The 21,866-nt window shown below is 34.4% G+C and overlaps 1 protein-coding gene across 2 annotated transcripts in view; it reads right to left on the bottom strand.

Annotated features, from left to right (window-relative positions):
* IBTK (inhibitor of Bruton tyrosine kinase) overlaps window positions 1–21,866 on the bottom strand; it is a 96,524-nt gene that overhangs the window by 31,896 nt on the left and 42,762 nt on the right. For both annotated transcript variants that reach the window (XM_032339186.1, XM_032339187.1), the window contains exons 13-21: window positions 21,479–21,565; window positions 20,915–20,997; window positions 20,798–20,835; window positions 20,259–20,355; window positions 12,074–12,175; window positions 9,027–9,144; window positions 5,656–5,716; window positions 4,985–5,106; window positions 3,394–3,506 (exon numbers count right to left, since the gene is read on the bottom strand). In XM_032339186.1, coding sequence (XP_032195077.1) covers window positions 3,394–3,506; window positions 4,985–5,106; window positions 5,656–5,716; window positions 9,027–9,144; window positions 12,074–12,175; window positions 20,259–20,355; window positions 20,798–20,835; window positions 20,915–20,997; window positions 21,479–21,565 — 821 coding nt within the window. The remainder of the gene's footprint in view (window positions 1–3,393; window positions 3,507–4,984; window positions 5,107–5,655; window positions 5,717–9,026; window positions 9,145–12,073; window positions 12,176–20,258; window positions 20,356–20,797; window positions 20,836–20,914; window positions 20,998–21,478; window positions 21,566–21,866) is intronic.

Here is a 21,866-nt window from a genome sequence, read left to right as displayed (position 1 = left end):
TTGACAATGCCTCTTTCATTGCTGTCACTGCTAAAATAGTTTGGAATCAACATTCAGCACCCCCACAATCTTTTAAATGTTTTTAAGAGCACCGAATTTTTTTTTTAAGACGTATTTGTTCATTTCAGTGAGAGCAAGAACATGAGCAGGGAGGGCAGAGGGAGAGAAAATCCCAAGCAGACTCCACACTGAGCATGGAGCAGGACACAAGGCTAGATCTCATGACCCCAAGATCAATAACCAGAGCTGAAACCAAGAATGGTTGTTTAACCAACTCTGCAACCCAAGCACCCCAGCAGCAAATTTTTCTCTAAAGAGAGTATATTTAATGCCAGAATGCTCCCAAAGGTCAGTCAGAAATAAATCTAATGAATAAAGATGAGGTTTAAAGTGGCCCACAACTAATTTTCATATAAAACATTTTCACAGAATGTCTTTTGTCTAATGTTAAGGATCAATAAAAATAAATTTACTTACAGAAGTCTTTTTGGTCCCCAGTTTAAATTTTACCTTTAAGGGGCACCTGGGTGGCTCAGTCAGTTGAGCATCTGCCTTCTGCTCAAGTCATGATCCCAGAGCTCTGGGATTGAGTCCGACATGGGGCCCCCTGCTCAGTGAGGAGCCTGCTTCTCCTTCTGCCTTTCTCCTTGGCATGTGCTCTCTCTCTCACTCACTCATTCTCTCTCTCAAATAAATAAAAGCTTAAAAAATTAAATAAATTTGACCTCTAACTCATCATCTGCTTTGGCCACAAATAGAGTAGTACAGCATAAAGAACACAGTACTGGAATTTAAAAAAATTAATTCTATTTCTGCCTGTCACTGCCTCAAATCACTGAAGTTTTCTGAGTTTGTTTCCTCAGGTTTAAAAAAAGGGACATAAACTAGGTCATTATTAATGTCTCTTCCAGTTATGAACTGCTAAGATTCTAACACCTGTGCTAATAATATCACAACTTAAAGCAAACCAAATGGGGTGCCTGGATGGCTCAGTCAATCAAGCTGTAAGACTCGGTTTCAGCGAGGTCAGGATCTCATAGTTCTGATATCCAACCCCATAGCAGGCTCCATGGTCAGCATAGAGTCTATTTGTTTTTCTCTCTCTCCCTCTGCTCCACCCTCCCCTCACCCCCGACTCATGGTCTTGCAAACAAACAAACAAACAAACAAATAAATAAATAAAACCAAATATCTGCTTTTTCCCTAAGTCTTTTAGGTGACTGGAAAAATCACGAGTTTCATGACTGTCTCTACATTTATTTCATCTTTCCATCAATCCACCCATGTGTCCTTCTAAGGACTAGAGGTAACTCATGTAACACAGAGAACACAAAATCACAGAATTTTACATTTTGAAAGGTCCTAAAATAGGAATCAGGAGATGTAGTAAATGTGAAAGACCTATCTTTGGTGCTTCATCAATCAGTTTAAGTATATGATGATCTTTTTTATATTTAGGTATATTATCCTTTGTATATCTTTTTGTATTATCTAAAACAACTATTCTTGACATGATTTATTCTTTGAGCATTACCGAAACATCAAGTACCTCAATTGTACATCATGTTAAACATAAAAAGACATTCTTTCTTTACTCTGAATGACAACTCCTCTCCTCCCCCCACAGGGACAAAACTGTGCACTTGAATATTTCAAACTTACTTTATCAGGCTGACTGACTATGAAAATACTGCTTATAGAAACTGTACCTGTTTATGTGTTACTGCTATAAACACACATATCATTTCTTAAAGCCGTACTGCAGTCTCAGTATTTTATGGTCATACTGCCGTATTTTTATCTAAAGAAACTATTAAAATTTAGATAGTTTAATCTGGATCTAATCAAATGAATCTAGTATACCACTGGCCTGAACTTTTGAAAACAAAAAGATGTGAGAACTGCTGCTCTAGTTAAAAGAGACTAAAAAGACATTTATAAGCAAAGACAATGTCTATCTTCATAGAATACTAGATCTTTTTTAAGGTCAAAACATAAAAAGCTACAAAAACATTCTTGGACAATTAGAGAAATCTGGACAGAGATTATACTACTACATATTAGTGAATTAATGCCAGTTGTCTTAGATGCGATGATTCTGTAGATGTGATAGTGATATTGTAGTTATGTAGAATAATATCCTTATTCTTAGGAAAGTCATATTAATATTAATTCACATTAAAATATCATGCCTACAAATTCCAAGTGGATCTATAAAAAATGTATAGAAGGTTTGGAGGATGAGGGAAAATAGCAATAAAAGTCTGTAAGAAAAAGTAAATGTGGTAAGAGCTTAATGATACATCTGAATGAAGGGTATAGAGATTTTCATTTTTCTTCATCTTTTTAGTAAAATATTTCCAAAATAAACAAAAATTTTAGAAAAACTATATAACCTTTACTTTCAAACAGCTCACATAATGCATAGATATGAAATGTGTTGTATTATATTACTAGATTATAACCTAATGCACATGACATTACTGATATAAATGAAATTAATCCATGTGATAATAGTATCTGTGCCATGTTTTGTTTATCTCTAACCCTCTATGCCACTAGACAGAGTGGTCTTTCTAAAAACATAAACTTTATTCATTCACATCAGATGCCTTAAAAATCCATCAACTAGGGGTACCTGGGAGACTCAACTGGTGGAGTGTCTGACTCTTGATTTCAGCTCAGGTCATGATGTCAGGGTGTGACAGCAAACAGTGTTGGGGTTCTCGCTGGGCATGGAGTCTGCCTAGTATTCTCTCTCTCCCTCTCCTGCTGCCCCTCCCCCAGCTCTCCATCTCCTCCCCACAACCCGCCAAAAAAATATATATAAATAGGTAGGTAGATAGATAGACCTCCATCAACTAACTACCCAGAGCCTTCAGAATAAAATTAAAATTCCTTGGGTTAGCATAAAATGCCTCTAAAATCTGACCAGTTTTCAACTACCACCTATACGCACATACCCTATATGGCTGACTCAGCTGAACTACAAGCGTAAGAAATGTGCAGTTCTCTCTAGTGCCTCTAGTCTTGGGAGCATATTGCTGCCTTTGCTTTGTATGTCTATTAGCCTGCCTCCTTTTCTTGGCCAACTCCTCATTCTTGAAGATGCAACTCACGTATTATTTTCCTCTAAGAGGTCTTTCCTGATTTTCTCAGACTAATATGGGCTCTTCTTTTGTGCTCCCAAAGCAAACTTCAGTTCGAATATTTATTACAATATACTATCATTTTCTGTAGCCTCCCTAAGACAAAGACTATTTTCTATTACAATAGGCTAACCCTAACCCTGGCAAGTGGCATACAATAGTATTTAATACATGTTAAATGAATTAGAGAACAGAGACATGAAAGATTAGATCAGGAAATATATCCTAAGATACTTTCACTAACCTGTGGATGGTGGACTCTGAATAACATCTGAAAGGTTATAACCTCCAGAACTATCTGAACGTTTACGTGGCTTCTTCTTTGCTTTTGTTTTTGCCTTCTTGAACAAACTTTCCCTAGAAAAAAAGCAAATATGAAACTCATTTTTAGAAGCTACAGATTAACAACAGAACTATGTATTTTGAGCAAATGAATACATACAGCATATTAGTCAAAGAACACAAAAAAATACATGCTCTAGTTGCATTTATCTATGTGGCCCAGAGCAAATTACATGTTTTAGTGAAATTCAGTGTGATAATCTTACTTGTTCTGGCTCTACTATTTCTGTGAAAGTTAGAAATAAGATGGTATAGGGCACCTGAGTGGCTCAGTCAGTTAAGTATCTGCCTTTGGCTCAAGTCATGATCCCAGGGTCCTAGGATCAAGTCCCACACCAGGCTGCCTGCTCACTGGGGAGCCTACTTCCCCCTCTTCCTCGGCTTGCCTCTCGGCCTGCTTATGCTCTTGCTGGCTCTCTCTCAAAGTAAATAAATAAAATCTTAAAAAAAAAAAAAAAAGATAGTATATAGGAAAATACTTTGAATAGTAAAATAATCAGGTATCAGAGACTGCAAGTAACCTAGATGCTAAAGGGATTTAAAAAAACCTCTGGAACCCAAGACCAGTTTCTCAGTAAGCTACATAGTATACATAGTATATATATATATATATATATATATAGTAAATGACTTGAATGCCCAAAGATTTTAACAAGTCATTTATCAAGTAGAAGGAAAGTAATTCTGTAACCAGTTGATAAGTGAGTCTAAGACGAAGACTAGAAATTCTAAACAGGGCTTGTTAAGTGGTTGGCCACACTACAGGGAGATAATGTAGAACCTGGGATATTTTGTTGGAGAATTCCCAAATGTCAGTCACTATAGGCCCTACCTCTTGAACCAGTCAAGTTCTCATAGAAAAAAATCCATAGTGCACTCCTCTTAGATTCAAACTCTCTAGAGGGCATATCTTTCTGTCAAGATGGATGGGACAGGCAATCACTTGGGTAAATGGGATTCAGAAAGAGGTAATGCTCTATATTAGAATTTCTAAAAATGTTTTTTTCTGAATCTAACAACTCACCCTAATCTTCATAAATCTGCTACCTCTAATTCTTAAGCCTTTCTGGAATTCTGTTTTAGTCTTTTTTCTGTTCTACGTCATTACTCTCAGCAACCCCTTTCCAACTTCAAAAACTATAAATCTTCAATTTTCTCCTTTCCTGTTCTCTTTAGTGCAATATGCCTTTCTTATTTATTATAATTTCAGCAGGGTTTGGGAAGGTAGCTAAGATAAATGCACTTATTCAACCAGATTGTTAACTTGATGGTTGTATTCCTTTTATATTTATAGTTAATTCTGTTACATCTGCAAACAATTATGCACTTATTCTCTTATAATAAGGCTAAGAATAAACATAAATACATACTTACGTCAGGAGTCTCCAATTTTTCTTTTTAAGCATGTAAGTGTTACTAGTGTAAAAGACTGGGGGTGGACAAAGGAGGAGGAGAGAAGAAAAGGAAAAGAAAAAAAGAGCAACAAAGCTTACGAATAATTCTGTTCCAAATTTATTTCTTCTTTCAAAAAGATATCTCCATCTTCTACTTCCAAATAACTAATATCTGGTCCATCTTGATATGGTGTAATGACTCTTCTATCCATTGCTGGAATCTATTAAAAAAAAAAAAAAAAGGTGTCCCTTGTTAAATATAAAATGTATAAAGACTTTTTAAAAAAAAAATAGGTGTATCCCACTTGTTCATACTGATATGTGGTAACATTAACAAGGAAAAGTCGAGAATGCTTAATGACTTCCTACGTTCACAATAATGAGAAAAACCTGGTTAGGTTCATTCATGTTTACTCTAAAAAAATGTCACCTTTTCAAAAAAGCTCTACTTTTTATCAAATACAAATTAATCTATTTCTTAGGGATCATGTGAATCCACGTATTTGTCCTGCCCTGACATTTGGTAAATTAATAACTAAAGAAAAGCTTCCAAGAACTTTCATTTATAGAGCAATTAAAATAATCAAAATTAAAAATATTTAAGGATAAAACTATCATACTAATCTATGTGATCTGTAAAAAAATTTACATCCTCATTTTTAAAAGATCCTAATATGTTAGAATTCATTAGGAAATTACTCTACTGAGAAGTCTGACCTAATAATACTACTTTAGTTTGATCATATTATTGAAAAAAACATAAACCTTACCATTTTTCTATAAAAGACAGAAAGATCCTTCAAAACAGCTTCACTTAAAACATCAAGAGACCTAAAACACACGATACAGAATTCTATTTTAAGACTTAAGTAACCTAATATTTATCAAGATTTTTCAAATATGTAGAGACATTTTACATTTCTGAATAAGTAACAGTTATTTTTTATAATCATTAATATGACAGCTGCTATAAATTCTTTTTGGAAGTTATATATTTCAAATAAGCAGCAATCTTCAAACATATTCAATAAAACTCAACTCTCTGAAAAGATTTATCATTTATACTGTAGCAAAATAGCAACTACAGTTCTTCCTTGACATCCCAATAAATCCATCAAAAGTTAAAAATCTCTTAAGTCAAAAATACACTTAATATACCCACTTACTGAACATCACAGCTTAGCCTAAGCTACCTTACACATGCTCATAACACATACGTTAGCCTACAGAGCCTATTTTATAATAAAGTGTTGAATATCCTATGATTTTATTAATTACTCTATTGAAAGTAAAAAATAAGCATGTCAGTTGTTTACATTCTTGTGTTTCTGTACGTCACTGGCAATCGTGGCTCATTGCCACTGCCCAGGATCACCAGAGAGTATTGTACTACTTATCACTAGCATGAAGAAAAGATCAAAATTCAAAATTCAACGAACAGTTTCTACTAAACGTGTTTCACTTCCACACCACCGTAAAGCTGAAAAATCCTAAGTCAAACCATGGTAAATCCGGGACCATGTGTATTCATTCTCCAACTTTCCAATCTTTAGCTACAGTAGGAGCACTATACTGACAGAACAATGGCCTAACATGATACCTTAATTCTATCTAGAACTATCACTGCATGACTTTGAGCATTCAATTTACCCGTTTAGGCTTTAGTATGTTCATGATGCATAAAATGTTTGGACTAGATCAGCTGTATTCAAAGTAAATTTCAAGGAACTCCCAAGTTCCAAAGAGATACTTCTAAAGCATTTAAGTGAAAACTTAAATCAAAACTTACATTCTAAAATATATTTTAAACTATCTTTACAAATGCAAAACAACTTGCCTATTCAAATCTATATCATACCAGTTCCTAACATTTTGATGATAATTAACCTGTTGTGGTGCAGTTCTCCTTTTTAACATCTCTGTAAATATTTATTTACACCCCTAGGAAACACATATTTGATAAGGAATGGTTAAATTTGTACAAATCTTTGTTTTATGGCAAATTATGCACACCTACTCATGTAAAATTAAACAAGTGGTATCTACTAAGTGCCATTCTTAATGATTCGCCTGACACACTTGTCACAACATAACAACTGAACAATGGTACTGAGACACATCATTTTCCAATATCATATCTTAGATAGATTTGGTGCTTGTTTTGTATTTTGGTTGATTCCTTATCTGAAACTGCATGAGCTTAATTTGGCAAGGCAAAGTTAAAAAAAAAAAAAACTGTTTTGATTACAATTATTAATGTAATGTCAGCAAAGAAATTTATTCTGAAACCTAGCCAGGTTCTGATACTAAAACACCAGAGGCATTTTAAATCACATTGCAAAGGGGCACCTGGGTGGCTCAGTTGGTTAAGCATCTGCTTCTGGCTCAGGTCAGGATCTTAGGGTCCTGGGACCAAGACCCATGTCAGGCTCCCTGCTCAGCAGGAGTCTGCTTCTCCCTCTCCCTCTACTCCTCCCCCACTTGTATGTGCTCTCTCACTCACTCTCTAATAAATAAAATCTTTTAAAAACTGAAATAAAATAAAATCCTATTGCCTAACATCCCATAACATTAATTTACATTTGAAAAGCATTTTCACAAAATAACAAAGCATTACATTGCCAAAAGACTTTCCTCTGAATTTAACCCTATATAGCAATTATTAAGAATCTATTAGTGATTCACCTCTAAAAATCAGAACACTCTTATTTCAGTCATATTTTAGAATCAGTTTCATTAAGATTATCCTGACTGTGAAAGGTGAGATATCAAAAATCTGTTTCCAGGGGCACCTGGGTGGCTCAGTCATTAAACGTCTGCCTTTGGCTCAGGTTATGATCCCAGCATCCTGGAATCCAGTCCCACACTGGGCTCCCTGAGCATCGGGCTCTCTGCTCAGCAGGAAGCTTCTCCCTCTCCCACTCCCCCCAGCTTTTGTTCCCTCTCTCGCTGTGTCTTTCTGTTAAATAAATAAATTCTTTTTTAAAAAATCTGTTTTCATTTATACTAAATTATATAGATCAAGATTTTGATTCCTTGAAAAAAAAGGGTTCCTGGGTTTTCTCATCTGTAATATGAGGTTATAAACAGAATCTACTTCATCAGTTTCCACGAAAATCAACTGAGATCTGCATAGCACTTTTAGGATGCTTCCTGGCACATAGTATTAGTTATCACTTTATGGCTAAAATAAAATGCACAAATAAATGATACTGGAGCTTGAAAAATGCTAAGTGCATGAAGAACTCTCATCTAAAACTTCCCCAGAACACTCATTTTTCTCACCACTGACTTTATAGTAATAAATATTTGACCTTATATTAAAAACAGAATCTGTATATTTATTTCATTGAACAACTCCACTAAAGATAATTAAGAACAATAGGATGAAGTTTCTAAGATCCCTCTAATTCTAAAATACCTATGACTCCTAAATTAACATTAACAAATCTTTTCAATCCAAGTAAACATCAGTAATATGAAATACTAGCTTATAAAATAGGGTGTATATATTCATCCAGTTGTTTTATATAAAATGTATCATTTCTCAAAGAATCATTTCATTACTCATTAATTTCAACATAAAGATTTAAATATTCATACCAGCTTCCAACAAACTAAACCAACTAAAGTTTTCAGGCCATCTGCTGCAGCCTAAGTTTGACTAAAGAAGCAATATGTAATATAAGAACTATCCAAAGAGAAAAATGCAAAGAGAAAAGGAAATCAACCATAACAAAATTTTCACGTTTACATGTGAAATAGTTATGTGCTGTCTTAGTTAGTATTATATATTTCCAAAAGCCTAGGTAACATAGTTGTAAATCAGCCTAGACAAGCAAAGAGATATGCATACATATAAAGAATATACCTTTAATAATATTTTCCTACAAATTTCCAACAAGAATGGAAGCTCTCCATTGAGGGCAAGGATTTTGTCTGTTTTGCTCACTGATGTATCTTAGCAGTGGCTGGCATATATTAGGCACTCAAATACTGATGGAATGACTGAAATCCCTTACATTTTATTTTCTACAAAGCTGTAATTTATCATTATACCTTTTTAAGTTACTAATATATCTACTATCATATATAAATAATTGCTTCTACAACAGTCATATAATGTATGCACCCAACCTACCTTGCTTCAAGTAAAGCAGCCATATTCAGTCCTATAAACTGTAAACAAGACAGTTTCAGTTGTTCAGCATTATACATTGCTGCAAATTCCAGTATCATAGCAGCATTCTTTAGGGTAACTACAAAGAAAAGATACTTAAAATGAGATGAAAGCCATGCTACTACAGCAAATACAATATACTTATGTTTAAAGTTGTCAGCTCTGAACATTAAGAGCAAGAAAAACTGAAAGTAGTTTCTTTTTTAAATTTTTTTTTAAACAGATTTTATTTATTTATTTGACAGAGAGATCACAAGTAGGCAGAGAGACAGAGAGGAAGCAGGCTCCCTGCGAGCAGAGAGCCCGATGTGGGGCTCGATCCCAGGACCCTGAGATCATGACCTGAGCCCAAGGCAGAGGCTTAACCCACTGAGCCACCCAGGCGCCCCTGAAAGTAGTTTATTGCCAAAATAACTTATACTAAGGCAAATTTAGAATGCTACTTTCCATCTCAGTGTGCCAAAGTAATTTTAAATGACTAGTTATGAGGAGAAATAAGCACACCAAAAGAAAATCCAGATGATGTGTTACAGTGTCATCTGAAAGCAAACACATAATAACTGACAAACTGCCACCTTACATTTTTGGAATAGTTTCAACTTCCATCGATAAATAACTTTCCTTTTCATTTATATAACACAGAATTGTTATTCTCTCTCCTATAAAACTAAAAAGATCTTAAGACTAAGATAAACTAGAGGCTGGCTCAGTCAGTAGAGCCGGCAACTATTATCTTGGGATGGATTTGAGCCTATGTGGGGCACGGAGATGACTTTCAAAAATTAAAAAATAGAATATGCTTTAAAAAATAAATTTAAGGGCGCCTGGGTGGCTCAGTGGGTTAAGCCTCTGCCTCCAGCTCAGGTCATGATCTCAGGGTCCTGGGACTGAGCCCAGCATCGTGCTCTCTGCTTGGCAGGGAGCCTGCTTCCCCCTCTCTCTGCCTGCCTCTCTGCCTACCTGTGATCTCTGTCAAATAAAAAAATAAAATCTTTAAAAATAAATGAATAAATAAATAAATTTTTAAAAGTCAAGGTAACGTTAAGGGTAATTTTAAAAAAAGACTAAGAAACTAATGAAATCAGTCTATAAAACATATTTATATTGAGTAATCCATCAGAATTTATGTGGGTGTATTTATATAAATACATACTCAATATATTTGGAAAACAACTGCATTTAAATATCACTGTATTATTATTTATGCCAGTATAGAATCTGGCATACTGTACAAAAGACTCTGGATTTTATTACAATCCCAGTAACTTTACATATGAAGTATCCTAATTTGCTAGAGACCATCTCACAATATTCTACCTACGTAGCATGTAACTTTGGCTTCCCAAACCCCTCCATTATTTATTTACTGTGAGTTCTAACAGAGGAACAGAACTGTTTTCTATACTTGGCATATTCCACATTTGTTTTTCTTTCTTCCTTATAACGCCATCAAAAGGTACAACTGCAGTCAATTATGGTCTTTGTCCCACTCCTAACCAAACCTAAAGTTTCGACTAATTATGAACCCAAAGTCTCCCATTTCACGAAAATGGATCATACAAAAATTTTAGAATTGGGAACAAGTACTGCCCTATACTAAGAGACCAGACTTCTGTTGAACCCTTCTCTTGCTAAGTTCTAGGATGATCAAGCTATTCATTTATAGGATAGTTGTGCAGCATAGGCCAAAAAAGAATATCCAAGCATGCCAGGAAAGTCAATTGAATAGCTGAAAATATCTCCAGTATGTATACTTTATTCCTGTTATATTAAAATAAAGAATGCAACAAACATTTCTTTTTGATAACCACGGAGAAGATATTCCATAAAGCTCAAGAAAAGTAATTAAGTAAGACACTAGAGCTAAAACAAATTATCAGCAAATACAAATTAGAAATTCTGACAGGAAATCACTTCATACTTCCTAAAGTGGAAATGAGACAATGAAGATGAACAAAGATAAAATTAGAAGCTTTTATATCAGGCTAAGAAAACCTAACCTTTATCCTAGAGTAAGCAATTAAAAATACCTAAAGAGAAAAGACATATAATACTTCCAACAGAAAGACTGAATAAAAAGAGAAGTAGAGAGAAAGAGGACTTAAAAGATTACCGTGACACTACACAGAAGGGACAGATATAAGTGAACTCAACTAGCAGAGTGACAGAATAAAAAGGTGGGGGGGGAAAGTGGTCAATAAATATGGTTAAAGATGCATCAATTCTAGCAACTGAAAGAATTTGGATGCAAAGAACAAAATAACATAAAAAACAGCTTTGGGTTTCAAAAGTTGTATGTTCAAAAAGAAAGCAATACAATTAACTGAAATAATGAAGTATTCAGGGATGCCTGGATGGCTCAGTTGATTAAGCATCTGCCTTCCACTCAGGTCATGATCTCAGGGTCCTGGGATCAAGTGTTGGATCAGGCTCCTTGCTCAGCAGGGAGCCTGGTTCTCCCTCTGCCTGTTGTTCCCCCTGCTTGTGCATGAACACACTCTCTCTCTGACAAATAAAGAAATAGCATTTTTTTAAAATGAAGTATTCATTAAATGAAATAATGAACAGAGAAAGAAATAGAGTTTAAGAGAAAAGAGATGTGTTTTGATCAAATACATCAATGAGACAATTATATAAAAATTCCAGCAAACAGTAACAGGTAGCTAAACATAGACTTACAGCCAAGACCAGGGCAAAAGGAAAAAATTTCTTTCAAACACTCACCTTTGAAATTTCAAAATAAATCTCCTAACATCTTCATAATTCAAGGTTTTACAACATTTCAAAAAACTTAACATATTTCAATTATAAGATGTATGTATTTTCACCTATTAACACATCTGAAATAAGAATGTGCTTACAATGACACAAAATAGCTTAAATGTTTTAATATTTTTCATGATTCAAAAAAATAATGGTGCATTTTACCACAAATGGAATTGTAACGTCAATAAATAATCCTATACCAACCTGAAAACATAGTAATACTCAAAGTCAAAAGTACTCACGTTTCTCAGTTAATGCTACTTCACACATCCCCTTCAATCGAGTTATAAGAAGCTGATCAGCCACCACAAGAACACTACAAACAAAATCCACATTTTGAGATTCTAAAAAAAAAGAAAACAAGCAAAACTATTACTTTGTAAACATTATACCTATGAAAAAAGCTCTCCAAGTAATTAAGACACAAAAAAAGAGGATTATGACTATTTTCTAAATGTTGCAATGGCAACTCTGATAAATAGTAATAATGTGAGAATTTTCTACCTTTTAAGCAGAAAGCTGGAAAGAAACACACCTAAATGCCCTGGTTCACACCAGGACATAAAATGGGCAACTTGAATTGATCTTTTAGTCTAGAAGGCTACAAGAATGCATGACCTATTTAAAATCTCCCATGTTGTTAAACATTTCTCAATCTAATAGAGGAAAATCCAAATCTCAGTATCGAAATTACGTAGGTACATGTTAAATACATTTACATTTGTTAAGAACAAATATATACATATATATGGAGAGAGGGGTGAATAATGCTCTTAGATAACCATTTTTGTTTTAAATAAAGAAGCCTAAGAGTACATTTGCTTCTTAAACTATAGGAGTTCCTTAATTTAAAATAACCTCAGTCCCGAGTACTACGAATGGCCTTGAGCAATCACCCTGACACACTTCCAGAATAAAAACATAAATACAAAAACAAAACAAAACAAGACCACAATAGGAAAGGGGAAAAAAAGATTACAAAGAAAAAAAACATAGAAAAACCATTTTTAACAAAGAAGGAAGAGGTGAAGTCACTGAATGGCAAACTAAGGACTACTTCTAGAATTCCTCCACAAAAGCAATGAATATACTATAAAACTGTCAAAATCAACTTTTTCAAAATTCAAGAAATTAGCCAAAGGCTTACAATAATCTAAGGAGTGCTGACTCGAAAAAAAATGGCTAAATCTTGGTAAGAAAAGGGGAGTGATGGGACACTGTAGCTTTTTCTATTTAAATCCTCTTCTTCCCTCCTCCACAGTGGAAACAACTACAGTGGAAACAAACAATAACCTTGCAATCACAGTGGAAACAAACAACTACAGCCATTAAAGGAGGCAGAAAAGTTATAAAGCTACATTATCAAAGAACTGTCATTATTTGACATGCCTGGCAGTTTCCTGGAAATCCTACTAGCAGGGCTTGTCTTTATTTTGACCTGACTCAAAGCTTTACTGGTGTTAAGAGGCACTTCCTTCACCACATTTATCAAAAACAATCAGTAGCAGGGACGCCTGGGTGGCTCAGTTGGTTGGACGACTGCCTTCGGCTCAGGTCATGATCCTGGAGTCCCGGGATCGAGTCCCACATCGGGCTCCCAGCTCCATGGAGAGTCTGCTTCTCCCTCTGACCTTCTCCTCGCTCATGTTCTCTCTCACTGTCTCTCTCTCAAATAAATAAATAAAATCTTTAAAAAAAAAAAACAAAAAACAATCAGTAGCAACTGTTTAACACTGAAGCTGACTGAGACAATTATAACAGATGGTAGAAACAAGAAGCAGATCAAGAAAGGTTTTATGTTTTTTTGTTTGTTTGTTTGTTTGTTTGTTTTGAAAAAAGGGAGGGTGGCTCAGTCAGTTAAGCCTCTGCCTCTGGCTCAGATCATGATCCTGGGGGTCCTGAGATCAAGCCCCACATCAGGCTCCCTGCTCAGCAGGGTGCCTGCCTGCTTCTCTCTCTCTCCCTCCCCCTGCATGTGCTCTTGTTCTCTCTCAAATAAATAAAATCTTAAAAAATAAAAAATTAAAAAAAGGTAGGGAAAGAGAAGTTGTTATGACTGGATGTCTGTATTCCCTGAAAATTCACAGTTGAAGCCCTAATTTCCAATGTGGCTGTATTTGGAGATGGAGCCTCTCAGGAAGTAATTAAGGAAAAATGAAGTTGTAAGGGTAGAGCTCTGGTCCAATAGGATTAGGGTCCTTCTAAGAGAAGAGGTATCAAAGAGGTGTCTATTTCCCTCTCTCCTGCCCCCCCGCAACGCACACACGCATAGAGGAAAGGCCATATGGGGATCCGTGTACAAGCCAAGAAGAAAGTTCTCACCAGAAACTAACCTTGCCAAACCATAATCTGGGACTTCTAACCTCCAGAATTATGAAAAAATTAATTTCTATTCTTTAAGCCACCTCATATAACCTATGGTATTTTGTTACAGCAGTTCCAGCTGACTAATGCAGATGTCCATAGGGGGTTTTGAAAAGTTCCAACACACTGCTATGAATCTAGAAGGCCACACACACACATATAGACAACTATATACAGGCCAAGGAAAAACTTAGGCCCTAAGGTTTTACCTTTGGCTGGACATGAGGCTCTGCTAAAACAGGAAGTAAGAGCTAAAGTAGAGTCATAAATTGCCTGCCTGAGAAATGAATGCATGCCCCAAAATACACAAAGAATCCATGGTAAAGACTGGGAATTTATTTGTTTAAGGCATTTAAGGAAATTTCTAATTATTAGCTGACCACTAAGCTAACCCAGCAGAAACCTCAGTGGTCACACAAGACAAAGAATAGAGATTTTACAGAATTAATCAGTTCAGAAAAATAAACAAATAGCACAAATAATACACCTTGGGGAGGAAGGAGAATCTGATTTCAAGAGTTACCACATTATATTATTTAAAATACATTAAAAATTATGAAAGATGCAAAAAACATGTAAGTATGGCTCATATATAGGAAAAAAGTAACAGAGAAACTGTCCCTGAGGAAGCCAAGATGCTGAACTATTAGGGTTCAGCTATTTTAGGGGTGCCTGGGTGGCTCAGTGGGTTAAAGCCTCCGCCTTCGGCTCAGGTCATGATTCCAGGGTCCTGGGATCAAGCCCCGCATCCTGCATCAGGCTCTTTGCTCAGCAGGGAGCCTGCTTCCCTTCCTCTCTCTCTGCCTGCCTTTCTGCCTACTTGTGATCTCTGTCAAAAATAAATAAAATCTTAAAAAGATAAATAAATAAAATTTCAAAATCAGCTATTTTAATTATTTTAATTCCTTTAATAAAGGAATTAAAAGAATTAAAGGAAATCATGTCTAAAAAATTGAAAGGAAGTATGAGAGTAATGTCTCTTCAAATGAAGAGGTAGAAATTATAGGTCAACTGAAACTATCCAATCTGAAGAACAGAACAGAAAGAAAAAACAATGAATACAAATTAACATGGCATAAGAGACCTATGGAATACTATCTAGCATATCAAGATACATATGAGAGTTGCAGGAGAAAAGAAAAAAAAGGCATAAAGAATATTTTAAGGAATAATGGCTGAGCGGGGAGAAGTACAATGTAGAGGTTTTATATGCAATGGAAATTCAGTCATGATTCGTTTAAAATAGACTGTTATATGTAAGCCTAATGGTAACCACAAAGGAAAAACCTACAGTAGATACACAAAAGATATAGAGACGGACATTGGGGAGGGTATGTGCTTTGGTGAGTGCTGTGAAGTGTGTAAACCTGGCGATTCACAGACCTGTACCCCTGGGGATAAAAATATATTATATGTTTATAAAAAATAAAAAAATTAAAAATTAAAAAAAAAAGATATAGAGAAAGGAATCAAAGTATATCACTACCAAAACATCATTCAATCACAAAGGAAGATAATAAGAAAGAACTGTAAAAGTCAGAAAACTCACAAAATGACATTATTAAATCCCTTTCAATAATTACTTTAAAAGGATTAAATTCTCTAATCAGAAGACAAAGTGGCTGAACGGATAAAAAAAAAAAAAACCAAGATTCAACTGGATACTGCCTACAAGGGACTCGTTTTACCTTTAAGAACACACATGGGCTGAAAGTGAAAGGATAAAAAAAAATATTCCATGCAAATGGTAACTGAAGGAGAGCTGGAGTGGCTATACTTCTATGAGACAAATAGGCTTCAAGTAAGAAACAGAAAAGACAAAGAGGTCATTATAATAAAGGGGTCAATTCATCAATAGGATATTAACAGCTGTACAGAAGCATGCAACAAACATAACAGTGAAGCAACTAAATACATAAAATATATAGGCTGAAGGCAAAATAGTCATCAGTACAGTAATAAGAGAGCTTGAATATCAATATTCATGTTCAAATATGGACAGACCATGGAGACAGAAAATCAACCAGGAAACATCAGACTTGAACAACACTAGAGACCAAAAGAACCTAACACATATATACAGAACATTCCATTCACAACAGCAAAATACACATTCTCAGCGCACATAAAACATTCTTCAGGATAGATCACGGAACAAGTCTTAACAATTTAAGAAGACTGAATGATACCAAGTATATTCTCCAACTACAGTGGCATAAAACTAGAATAACAGGATGAAAACAGGGAAATGAGTAAATATGTAGAAATTAACATGTTAATTCAAAGAAGAAATCAAAGAGAAAGCAAAAAATACCTTGAGACAAATGCAAATGGAAATAAAATGACCAAAACTTATGGGATACAGCAAAAGAACTTCTAATAAGGAAGTTAATACTGATAAATGCCATAACAAAAAAAGGAAGATCTTGAAAGAAATTAGGGGCGCCTGGGTGGCTCAGTCGTTAAGCGTCTGCCTTCGGCTCAGGTCATGATCCCTGGTCCTGGGATTGAGCTCTGCATCAGGCTCCCTGCTCAGTGGGAAGCCTGCTTCTCCCTCTCCCACTCCCCTTGCTTGTGTTCCCTCTTTTTGCTATGTCTCTATCAAATAAATAAATAAAATCTAAAAAAAAAAAAAGAACTGAGGGTTTTTATACAACAAAGGAACTACAAAAAGAGAAAACAAAGCCCAAAGTCAGCAGGAGAAGAAAATAATAAAGATTGAGCAGAGGGGTGCCTGTGTGGCTCAGTAGGTTAAGCATCTGACATAGGCTCAGGTAATGATATCAGGGTCCTGGGACTAAAGTTCGCACTGTGCTCTGTGCTCAGCAGGGAGTCTGCTTGTCCCTCTCCCTCTGCTCCTCCTCTCCCCACTCATGCTCTCTTTCTCTCAAATAAATAAAATCTTAAATAAAAAAAAAACTGAGCAGAAATATATGAGCTAGACATTACAAGAACAAAAAAAGATCAACAAAACTAAGAGTTGGTTGTTTGAAAAGACATAATTAACAAACCCTTATAAAAATAATTCCCCTCAAAAATAAAATTCTAAATGAAAGAGGAGACATTACAAGTGATATCACAGAAATGTAAATTTTGAGAGACTACTCTCAACAATCGTAAGCAGACAAATGGGATAGGTAACCTAGATGAAACGTGAATTTCTAAAAACATGATCTACCAAGACTGAATGAGGAAACAGAAAATCTGAATAGACCAATAACAGAGTAAGGAGACTGAATATATTAATCAAAAATCTCCCAAAAAAGAAAAACCCTAGAGCAGATGGCTTCATGGATGAACTCTACCAAACATTTAAGTAAGAATTAAAACCAATCCTTCTCTAATTTGTCAAAAAAAAAAACAAAAAAAAACAACAACAAAAAACAAACAAACAAACAAAAAAACTGAGGAAGAGGGAGAACTTCCAAACTTCTTTTATGAGGCCAGATCATCCTGTTAACAAAAAGAGTCAAGGACACTACCCGAAATGAAAATCACAGTACCATATCCCTGATGAATATACCTGTAAAAATCCTTAATAAAATAGTAAGAAACCAAATTCAATAGCATGTTAAAAAGATCATACATGATGATCAAGTGGGATTTATACCTGGATGCAAGGATAGTTCAGTACTAATCATCAACATACAAATCAATGAATGTTGATGCTATCTTAACAAAATAAAGAACAAATATCACATGATCATTTCGGTACAGGCAGAAAATGCATTAAGACAAAACTCAACATCCATTCATGATAAAAACTTACAACAAATTAGGTAGAGAAGGAATGTTCCTCAACATACTGAAGGCCATCTACAACAACTCCAAAACTAACACCATATTCAACAGTAAATACCTAAAAGCTATTTGTCTAAGACCAGGAACAACATAACGATGCTCACTCATGCCATTCCTATTCAATATAGTACTGGAAGTCCTAGCAAGAGTAACGAGGAAAATAAATAAATAAATAAATGAATAAAATAAACGCCATCCAAACAGAAAAGGAAGAAGTAAAACAGTCTCTGCAGGTGACAAGATCTTGTATCTAGAAAACCCTAAATGCACCATCAAAAATCTATCAGAAGTAATAAACAAATACAGTAAAATTGCAGGTTACAAAATCAACACAAAAATCAGTTGCTTTTCTATGCACAATGACCTATCCAAAAAAGTAACTAAAAAAACAATTTCTTTCACAATTATATCAAGAATAACACACTTAGGAATAGATTTAACCAAAGAGATAAAAGATCTGTACTCTAAAAACTATAAAACACTGATGAAAGAAATTGAAGACAAAAATAAATAGAAAGATATTCCATGTACAGGGACTGAAGGAATACTGTTAAAACACCCACTCTACCCAAAACAATCTATAGATTCAATAAAATCCTATCAAAATTCCAAAGGCATTTTACACAGAAACAGAAAAAGTAATCCTAAAATTTATACAGAACCACAAAAACCCTGAAGAGCCTCAGTAATCTTGAGAAAAATGAACAAGGCTAGAAACATCACACTTCCTGACTTCAAAATATGTAACAAAGTTGCAGTAATCAAATCTTAAGATATTGCCATAAAAAGCAGACATATATACCAATGGAACAAAAAAGAGAGCCAGAAATAAACCCTCATTTTATAGTCAATTAATCTTCAACAAGGGTATAAAGAATACAAAATAGGGAAAGGACGACCTTTGCAATAAAGAGTGCTAGGAACACTGAACATTCACATGCAAGAAAACGAAACTGGACCTACACTAACTCAGAATGGATTAAAGAATTAAACAAAAGACCTGAAACTGTAAAACCCTTAGAAGAAAACAGGGTAAAAGATTCTAGTCTTGCCAGTGATCTTTTGAATATGACATCAAAAATCACATGCAACAAAAACAAAAATAAGCAAGTGGAATTACATGAAACTACAAAGTTTCTGCAAAGCAAAGAGAAACAATTAATAGAATAAAAAAATTAAATTTAAAAAAAGGGCAACCTTTGGAATGGAAGAAAATATTTGCAAACTACATTTGACAAGGGATTAATATCCGAATTATATAAGAAATTCATACAACTCAATAACAAAGAAAACAAGTAACTAAAAAATGGGAAAAGAGCTAAATAGACATTTCTCCAGAAAAACATACATTTTACATACAATTGGCCAACAGGTTCATGAAAAGGGTGTTCGATGTCACTAATTATCCGGGAAATGCAAATCAATACCACAAGAGATGTCACCTTACACCTGTCAATGGCTATTATTAATAAAACAGAAGATAACGAGTGTTGGCAAGGATATGCAGAAAAGGGAACACTTGTGTGCACTGTTGATGGGAGTGTAAAATGATACAGCCATTATGGAAAACAGCATGGAGGATCCTCCAAGAATTAAAATAGAACTACCATATGATATAGCAATCCCACCTTTGAGATTTTTAGCCAAAGGAATTGAAATCAGGATATTGAAGATATATCTGCACTCCCATATTCACTGAAGCACAATTAACAACAGTGAGGATATAGAACAGCCTAACTGTCCACTGAAGGAAGAAAGGATTAAAAAAATGTGGTATACACATATAACTAAACACAGTAGTACACCAAAGATGACTGAAAACCCTCTGTAACTAAAACATTGGTGTATTACTTGAAAAAGTATATAAACGCAATCTCTCCATAAATTTTGCTTCAATTCTTAGTCTGTTTCTTTTACTTCAGAGATATTATCACAAGGAGGAAAACAAACAAGAAAAGACTTGTATAATATTTGTCAAAAACTATTCCCTATTGTCTGTTCCTGATCTCAATCACAGAAACAGCTGGGTATGAAACTGTTAAATCTAATCTCAACCATTATACATAATCCTATAGAGTTCATTTTCACGTACTGAAAATTTTCTTTTTCCACTCCTTTAATATTAGTAAGTATCCCTATTGCTGATTCTAAATTTAGCCTCTGTTGATGGCTTATTTCAATTAGAGTAGAAATTAAGATTCATGTTGATTCTGCCATTACTCGATTATATCTTAAATATCTAAAACATCCTCTTATTAATACCTTTTATCACCACAGCTTCATCAGTATAGAGGTAGTCCAAAATAACTTTTAGTATGTCAGAATGTATGGGCATTTCCAAAGCTGTACAAGTGGAAGCCTAAATAAAATAAAATAAAATAATTAATTTTAAACTAAAAAAACTACCTCATTCTGACTGGAACAGAAAATCTGAATAGGGATAACATCAAATGCAAAAGAACATTTATAAAACACAAATCTAAAATGACATACATTTAATTTTAAAATGCCTTGTAACATAGGGAAATCAAGAAAAATTGAGACAAAAACCAATCACACTGGTATTCCAAACAAATGTCCAAATAATAAAGGAGAAATTCTGACCTATTAAGTTTTTCTGTAACAATTTTTAATTCGAAATGTTTCTATTTTCCAGCACGCCAGCACATAAATGAAGTTTAAAACAAAACTGAAACTGACTTAAAATATGCAGTTCCCATTCTGCATTTCTTTAGTACGTAATTTCCCCAAAACAAAAAGAAGTGTGATTACCAACCAAGTGGCTTCAACTTAAAACTTACCTCAATCCATGAGCTACTCAGCATACTATGAAAATATTCTGGGAAAGAAAAGGTACAATTCATTAGAACAGTTAAACAATAATAATAAATCAGCAATTAATTAAAAAGTATACCTACCAAGTCTAGCACAAAGAACACACTTATGGCAAGTAAATTCCTTTCCATCCACTGATTTCATGGTCACATCACATAGAAATGAACTGAAAAATAAATTTTTTTATTGAAATGAGAATGATTTCTTTACATATTTAGCAAATAGGGAATTTATTAAAGGATTTGGCTTTTGTTCATTTTCTTTTCATTAAAGACAGCAGAAAACAAACAACTTGAGGACATACATACAAATAAAGTACTTCATCTCCTTCCATTTGAGGAAAGATAATGAGGGCCTTACAATAAAGATAATATTTAAAGGGAACTGAATACAGATAAATATTCAAAAAAAGTTCTTCCTTCTAATTCCTTCTAATTTTCCTTTTGCATTACAGACCAGGTGTTAATAGTTAATATTTTATCTATTTACCTCAACATCTCTCCAACATTCCTAGAAATGAAGACTAGTAAAGATAAAATGGTATCTACTCATATATTTTGCTTCATATGTCAGTTAGAAGAGCTCTGTTTTCACACTTGGGTTTCAAAACCTAAGGATGAAAAGTTTATCTCCATTTCCTAACTTACCACTTTTTCTGATTTAGCTTCAATTTATTACCAGGTTTCTTCTCAATAACATTAATTTTTCCATTTTCAAATTTGACTCCATCTAACCTATCAAGAATAGATAAAAATTAACATTTGACGGACCAAAACAACAGAAATCCAACAAATTACCTTATATATAATCATATAATTTTTATCACCCAGAAAAGGATCTCAACAAACTCTACTCTGTGATAAAAGAGTACCATATATTCTTCAATTTTACTCCAAAGTACAGTTGATTGTTGAACAACGCAGCAGTTAGTCACCACTATGTAACCCACCCTTATAGAGTTGAAATCTGCATAAAAATTTTGACTCCCCCATAACTTAAATACTAATACCCCACTGTTGACTAGAAGGCTTCCCA

The sequence above is a fragment of the Mustela erminea genome, chromosome 4 (assembly GCF_009829155.1).
Source record: "Mustela erminea isolate mMusErm1 chromosome 4, mMusErm1.Pri, whole genome shotgun sequence".
NCBI classification, from domain to species: domain Eukaryota; kingdom Metazoa; phylum Chordata; class Mammalia; order Carnivora; family Mustelidae; genus Mustela; species Mustela erminea.
This window is presented reverse-complemented; position numbering and strand designations above follow the sequence as displayed.